Here is a 7180-nt window from a genome sequence, read left to right on the forward strand (position 1 = left end):
CGCTGGCTAATAGAAGGTCCGCTATGGGCCTCAAGGGAGAATTCTCGGACCAGTAATTAGACTGTTTTGCACCCCCCCTACCTTCTTGATGAATCTAATCCCCCCCTAGCATCATTAACCTGTGCCACACAGGCTATAGGCGCTGAATATTTCTAAATTCAGCCCCAGTGCCTTCTTGCAAACTTTTAATTGCTCTTCTTCCATACATTTCCATCCCTTGGGTCATTTTTCAGTCTGCGTCTGTTTTTCTGTCTGCATCTCCCGCCTGTCCTCAATGAGCGCCAGTGATTTCCTGTTGTCCTCTGTTGATGGACCTTCCCACCTTGGCACCTTGTTCACGCTACATTTCATTTGCTACTGTGAATTCAAGCGCACAACTTCCGCCATTATTTCAGTTTCATCGATCCCATTTAAGAGATTAAATTCATTTGCTTCTAGAATGGCCTTGATTTAGTGTTGTTTATTTCCAAATAATGAAACATCCATGTGCTTTGGAGAGGATATTGATCAAACTGTGCAAGCGCATTGATTGGGCTGCTTTGCATTTTACATGTCTGGCAGTTTAGCATTGCATTAACATTTTTCCCGTTACTTTGCAAAGAAATAGGTCAGCAGAAATCGACAAAGGTCATTACTGAAAAGTTTCCATGCTGTAGAGCGCAACATGAGGTCAAAGACGAGCCATCCACAAAATCTAGCCCAGGTTCTCTTGTATATTCAAATGTTAATGACTTCAAGTAAGATTGCATTAGGAAGTGGAGAGAGAAGTTTTGCCGAAGGCTCGGTAAGGTCATATAAATAACCAACGTCTATGATATCACGGCCGGACATTGTAAATGACTGTTGCCATGGTAGCGAGGAGCTCCATCGATGGCGGGCTATTCTTTGCTGTAAGTGCATTCAGTTCGCCACCTTTTCATGTCGGTTGTCATCTCACAAGATATGTGGAGGTGTCTTCAACCAAAAGCACCTAAATTGTATCATTTAAACAGTATTGAATTTCTGAAATTCCTCTGTTTAATATCATTTCCAGTTGAAGATGAAATTTGACAGAAAGTAGATCTCCATCTTTTCCATCTCAGAAAATATTCTCATCTCCTTCCAGAACGCCAAGCTACAACTACGCTCCGAACCCGGACAAACACTGGATCCTCCGCTACACGGGACCGATGAGGCCCGTGCACATGCAGTTCACCAACATGCTGCAGCGCAGGAGGATGCAAACCTTGCTGTCTGTGGATGACAGCATGGAGAAGGTAGGAGGGCAAGCACACAGCCTCTCTACGCTTTGGCAAAGAAACGCTGTACATGCGTCAGCGCACCCGCAGAGAAGAAAAGCAGACCTTGAGACTTTTTAATATATTCACCGGCGCACTTCAGTTTTTGGTTTAAACTTGTGCTGCAAAGCGTTTCTTTTCATCCCTTTTAGCTGTATAATGTTTTGGTGGAGACGGGCGAATTGGACAACACCTACATCGTCTACACGTCGGATCACGGCTACCATATTGGCCAGTTTGGACTCGTGAAGGGCAAATCCATGCCTTATGAGTTTGACATTCGCGTTCCTTTCTATGTACGAGGGCCCAATGTGGAGCAAGGTGCCATGTGAGTGACAGATTTTTGTATTCATACAACTTGATATGACGTAATGCTGGGTGATTTTGAGCTCCTCTGAAATTCCAAAGCCAGGTAATGTTTTGCATTTGTTGCCATGTAGTAACCCCCATATGGTCCTGAACATTGACTTAGCACCAACTCTGCTGGACATGGCCGGTGTTGATATCCCTGCAGACATGGATGGAAAGTCCATCCTCAAGCTGCTCGACACTGACAAACCAGTGAACAGGTGATTGTTTATTTTTATCCCTGTATCAAAAGTTTAAAATAAGGTTTGAAAAAGTCTGTTTTATTTCAATATTATTTCTTTTATTTTATTTTATTTTATTTACAAAGGACAGCGTGTGCATTTCCTCCTACTTGAATGCTTACAATGTTTGTTCTCCCTTTTAACAGGTTCAATTTGAACAGGAAAGGGAAAATGTGGAGAGACTCTTTCCTTGTAGAGCGAGGGTAAGTCTCAATGCTATTTTAATTACGACATGTTTTCAAATGCGGCGTTGTCCTCTGCTGACAACAGCCTCGTCGTCCCTGACTTCCTTGCTATGTTTCAATTCTTTGTTCTTACAGAAAGCCTCTGCACAAGAGGGCCGATGGGAAGGAAATGGCTCAGGAAGAGAACTTCCTGCCCAAATACCAGCGAGTGAGGGAGCTGTGCCAGAAGGCAGAGTACCAGACTTCCTGTCAACAGCCGGGACAGGTATCTGTCACACATATTGGTCATTGTACTGATGCATTCGAAATGCGTATTAATAAAGCAATTAGTCTTTTTGCTTTTACATGAATATCAACATTACGTTTCCCACTAGAAGTGGCAGTGCGTGGAGGACCCTTCTGGCAAGCTGAGGCTTCATAAGTGCAAAGGCATGGCCAGTCTCTATGCCCCCCGGATGCAGGCCCTGATGGCCAGCGGTGGTCCCCAGCTGTCGCTTTCGTCCACTGCAGACGGCTGCGACTGCGGCAACATCGGCTTTAAAACAGCCGTCTTGAAGCGAAAGAAACTGCTCACTAAGAAAAGTAAGCTTTTTTAAAAATTACTCACTATTATATAGTTAGTAATAAATCTGTTTTTTTTTATTGAGATGTATATTTTTTATTTTCAATGTCCTTGCAAATCCATATAATATGGGATATTATTTGCAACAAGGTTTTGAAGGGTCATGAAAAAAGAAAAATGGACCTCTGCTGCCCTCAAGTGGTCAAAACGAGATATGTCGTTTGCCCGATAGCATCGTTGTCAAGTCACAGTAAATAGAAAACGAATTAAGTCTTTAAAGGTTGGGAAACACTGCACTCATGTGGAGGTGCTGCATATCACCGTAAAAACCTTTTTTGAAATTTGCAGCCAACAAAATTATTTTTTTAAATCATCTTAAATTAGGATATACAGTGTAAGCACATTTTAATTTCTTTCTCAAAAATAACCGATTTTTTTTCTCATCATAATCAAAGCTCTCCATCTTGTCCTCCCCAGAGATAAAATCCATCAAGTCTGCCTCTAGGCAGCGTTGGGCTCGCTCAGTGTCCTTTGAGCTGGATGGAGATATGTATGCTGTGGATCTTGAAGAGTCTCACCATCCCACAGTGTCCCACAACACCACTTGGACTTCGGACAGAAGCAGAGGAGCGTGGCACGAGGAGGATGATGACGAGTTCAGCGGGATGGGCGTCACAGCCAGGCCCACCACTGACAACAGTGTGACTTCGCCTGCTGCCCTCAAGGTCACATACAGGTTTGTATGCACATCTAAAAATATCACATTATTCACATAAATTGACACCTTTGGCGTTTTTTCGCGACAGATGCTCCATTCTAATGAACGACACCGTAAAATGCGACGGTGGCCTCTATAAGTCGCTGCAGGCATGGAAAGACCACAAAATGCACATTGAGCATGAGGTATGGTTTTGATTGGATTCTTATAAGACTTTCTACCTTTTAACTTGGCTGTGTGTGTTGTTGCTAGATTGAAACCTTGCAGACAAAGATAAAGAACCTGCGTGAGGTCAAAGGTCACCTGAAACAGGTGCGACCAGAGGAATGTCAGTGTAACACTCCCAAGTGAGTATTAATCTCTGGCTGCCGCTGGGAAACTCAGAAGAAAAATCTGAGCTCAACTTCCTCCACATTTTTCTTGATCGACCACTTCATGGCTTGATCTGCTTTTTATTACCCGGCAGTTGAGTCCAAATGTTTGTAGTGAGAGTTTTTATTTTTGTCTTTACAGCTATCTGCTCAAAACTAAAGAGAACTTTCTGCTGGGTACTGGACGCATACATTCGATGAGGTACATATTATCGTGTATGGCATTAATGAGCAGCGGGTGTTTGTGTTTTAGCTTTTTTTTATCTCCTTTCATCAGATTGCCAAAGCAGAAGACGCAGTGGCTGCAGAAGGAGCAGAAGCGCAGGAAGAAACTCCGGAAATTCCTGAAAAGGCTCCAGAACAACGACACTTGCAGCATGCCGGGCCTCACTTGCTTCACCCATGACAATCATCACTGGCAGACTGCCCCCTTCTGGACAAGTAAGAAATTCCACACATTTCTGGCTTATCTGTTGTTGAGAGTTGGGGAGTTTTGTTTAGACTAAAATAATGCTTTGCCGCCATTTTGTGGCACTAACCTTGTTGAGAGGCATCAATGACTCATTTATTTTTGTTTTTCGTGGCAGGGCTCAGTGAATACATGAACTTGTCACTTGTGATGGGCGTTTGCTGGAAACTTGGCCTATGTTTAGCTAGCGCACATCCCAGGACAGCAATGATGAAAACAATAGTTTGGCTAGCTGCTGTGATTAGCTTTTTCCATCTCTCTCAGTGGGGCCATTCTGTGCCTGCACCAGTGCCAACAACAACACCTACTGGTGCCTGAGGACCATCAATGACACACACAACTTCCTCTTCTGTGAGTTCGCCACCGGCTTCCTGGAGTATTTTGACCTCAACACGGACCCTTACCAGGTATGTCCTACATGGAGTGTGCACAATCATATTTTCACATCTTCACATTTGTTATTTGGTTACGTTTGGATTGTCACCGCAGCTGATAAATGCTGTCAGCACCCTGGACCGCAACGCTTTGAATTCGATGCATCAACAGTTGATGGAATTACGGGCTTGCAAGGGACACAAGCAGTGCAACCCCGAGAAGGGTGAGCGTACCCCGAGGCAAACGTGATGGATTGCAGCCGCTCCGCTCTTGTCAGAGTCAGACTAATGTTGCTTCCATTTCCTTTCAGGAGGCAAAGAGCGAAACTACTTTAGCGAATACAGGTATTTTTTTCCGCCACTTTTCTTTCTTCTGATTACTTTTACAAACGCCCCAGATGGAATTCACGTTACAATAAGAACTCGGGGAGGTTTCGGCTTTCCTGATAGTTGTTTTCCTGCTCAAATCACTTTGCCGAAGTTCCAACTGCCATGAAAGCCTTTTTACTCATCCACGAGCAGAAAATACAAGACTTACATTGAAGTGTAATTTCTCTAATCGCTGCTGTTTGTGTGTGTGTGCGTGTGTGTGCATGTGTTTGTGTTTGTCTCCTTGCATTCGCTCTGCACGTTCCCGTGCTGTGCATGCTTCAGGCCGGTTTATCGTCGAAAGAGGCCAAAAGTGAAGAAACCATCGTCCAAATCGCTGTGAGTTTGTCAAAAGCCATCTGTCCTTTTCGTAGCACGCCGAGCTCCTGCCTCAAGCCTTCTGAATGTTTACTGAGCGTCTTGAATTGTCCGCTTCCTCGTATGCTCTTTGTCCACACTCTTCAGACCATGACACGTGACTAGCGAGGCACTAGTTGACATCTGTGTGCTACTAGTCCGACGAAGACTACTCGGTAACGTCAAAGACAAAAGACTTTCACATCTACTGCAAGTGACTTAGCACAAGCTAAGCAGGCTCATCTTTAGCCGCATTGCAAACATGTCAACCTCTTCATCTGTTACGTTACGTCCTTACCACATGTCTCGTTATTGTCTCAATTTCCTCACCTTCCTTAGCAGGAAGCGACCACAACCGGAGCCATGCTGTCAAGTAAGTGTCTCCAATCACGGATTAATTTGTCGCGTTGTCTCCGCAGGGGGCAGATTTGGGACGGATGGGTGGGCTAATCACCCGTTACCAACCATGAGAGGCGGTCCTGACACGCTCTGATGACATCATCTGTTTGGGTTTTGATTTTTTTTTTATTACTGAGCCCCTCACCCGGGCAGGAGGATACTGAGAGGATGCTCCGAAACTCTGTAATTACCATTTGTTCTTCATCACACATTTCGCTCAAAATCCCTTGGTGTGATTCAGACGGGACTGTATGTGTATGCACAAGCCACTCAGTTTCACTGCGTGTAGATAAGTATTAGCTTTAATCATCCGAGCCGTCGACTCTGCTGCTACTCATTCAAGTTACTCACATGTAGAACAGAAATCACAGCAATATGATCCACGGCCGTGATAGCACACATGTTGTCCGTGGCCACACCGACGCTTCTGTATAATGTCGTGCGAACTTTTGAATCCAAACTAACCGTTTGCTTAATATGCTTTGTATCATAGTTGGACTTTTACTTTATTAATGAATGTCCTCCCCCGTCAAACAAGCCACTTGTGAGGCATTAATGAAAATTTTTATCAGTGTTAGCCTCACCACTGTTTGAAAAAGGTCCTAACGAACCCATCCGTGATTCCAGCCGTCCAAAAGATTTGTTCATTGGCAGAATGTACATTATTATGCCATTTCTTTTCTTCTTTACACACAGTAGATGTCCCAATCTAGCTTGCTTATACATGGTGCTACAGGATAACCATACAGAAGTAAACTTGCTGTACAGTACAAGTTTGTAATTGAATGTATGTTGTGCAATTGATATAAATGTTTACAATATTTTTATAATACCCAAGAGGCGGACCTCATTGTGCAAGTTGAAACAAATGGACTACTATCAAGGGGAATGTATAGATTGTCCTTTGCTTCTTTACATGAGAAAAGCACTTAAAAGGATTCACTGTGAAGACCTAGAACGTTTATTATGTGCCACAGGAACAACACACTCATGTTGGTGTGAATCAAGCGATCGGCCTTTTATGTTTGTTTGTTTTTTTAGTTTCTTTCATTTTGGTTTCTTAGCAGGGCATAGACCTGAGTGCTGACAGTAATTGTGAATAAAGTGTTGTTTGACCAAAACATGACGTTACTGCTTTGTGTCCAGCAGGGGTCACTGCTTGTCCGCGTGGTAATTCTTCAATGACTTTTTGAGCTCGTTTAGTTGATGATATTGACTTCTGACTATCTTAAATTCGGAATATATATATATATATATATATATAATATATATATATATATTTATAGTATATATATATAACATTATAATTAATATAATAAGAAATTATAATGACAATACAAAGTTATACTTGTTAGTGTGTTGCTTAGCAACCGAATATCTAGTCAACTCTGGGAAACAGCAGACTAGCAAATTAGTTGAGGTGACAAAATGTCACATATTTACAAACAAAATAGAGACTGGTAAAAGCAGGGGTAGGATAGTGATTCAACTTTGATATGAATGAAGGTG

The 7180-nt window shown here is 43.0% G+C and overlaps 1 protein-coding gene across 12 annotated transcripts in view; it reads left to right on the plus strand.

The window, feature by feature from the left end:
* Window positions 1-6792, plus strand: part of sulf2a (sulfatase 2a) — a 31462-nt gene extending 24670 nt beyond the window's left edge. For 11 of the 12 annotated variants that reach the window (XM_088390281.1, XM_088390283.1, XM_088390288.1 and 8 more), the window contains 16 exons: window positions 1106-1256; window positions 1430-1605; window positions 1718-1846; window positions 2014-2070; window positions 2188-2317; window positions 2427-2634; window positions 3092-3350; window positions 3421-3517; window positions 3585-3679; window positions 3846-3905; window positions 3981-4144; window positions 4437-4579; window positions 4662-4770; window positions 4858-4891; window positions 5201-5254; window positions 5692-6792. In XM_088390281.1, coding sequence (XP_088246407.1) covers window positions 1106-1256; window positions 1430-1605; window positions 1718-1846; window positions 2014-2070; window positions 2188-2317; window positions 2427-2634; window positions 3092-3350; window positions 3421-3517; window positions 3585-3679; window positions 3846-3905; window positions 3981-4144; window positions 4437-4579; window positions 4662-4770; window positions 4858-4891; window positions 5201-5254; window positions 5692-5722 — 1897 coding nt within the window. In that variant the 3' untranslated portion in view covers window positions 5723-6792. The remainder of the gene's footprint in view (window positions 1-1105; window positions 1257-1429; window positions 1606-1717; window positions 1847-2013; window positions 2071-2187; window positions 2318-2426; window positions 2635-3091; window positions 3351-3420; window positions 3518-3584; window positions 3680-3845; window positions 3906-3980; window positions 4145-4436; window positions 4580-4661; window positions 4771-4857; window positions 4892-5200; window positions 5255-5691) is intronic. The other variant, XM_088390282.1, reaches the window with a different exon arrangement.
* The last annotated feature ends 388 nt before the right edge of the window (window positions 6793-7180 follow it).

The sequence above is a fragment of the Syngnathus floridae genome, chromosome 11 (assembly GCF_059516105.1).
Source record: "Syngnathus floridae isolate MCC-2025c chromosome 11, RoL_Sflo_1.0, whole genome shotgun sequence".
NCBI lineage: Eukaryota > Metazoa > Chordata > Actinopteri > Syngnathiformes > Syngnathidae > Syngnathus > Syngnathus floridae.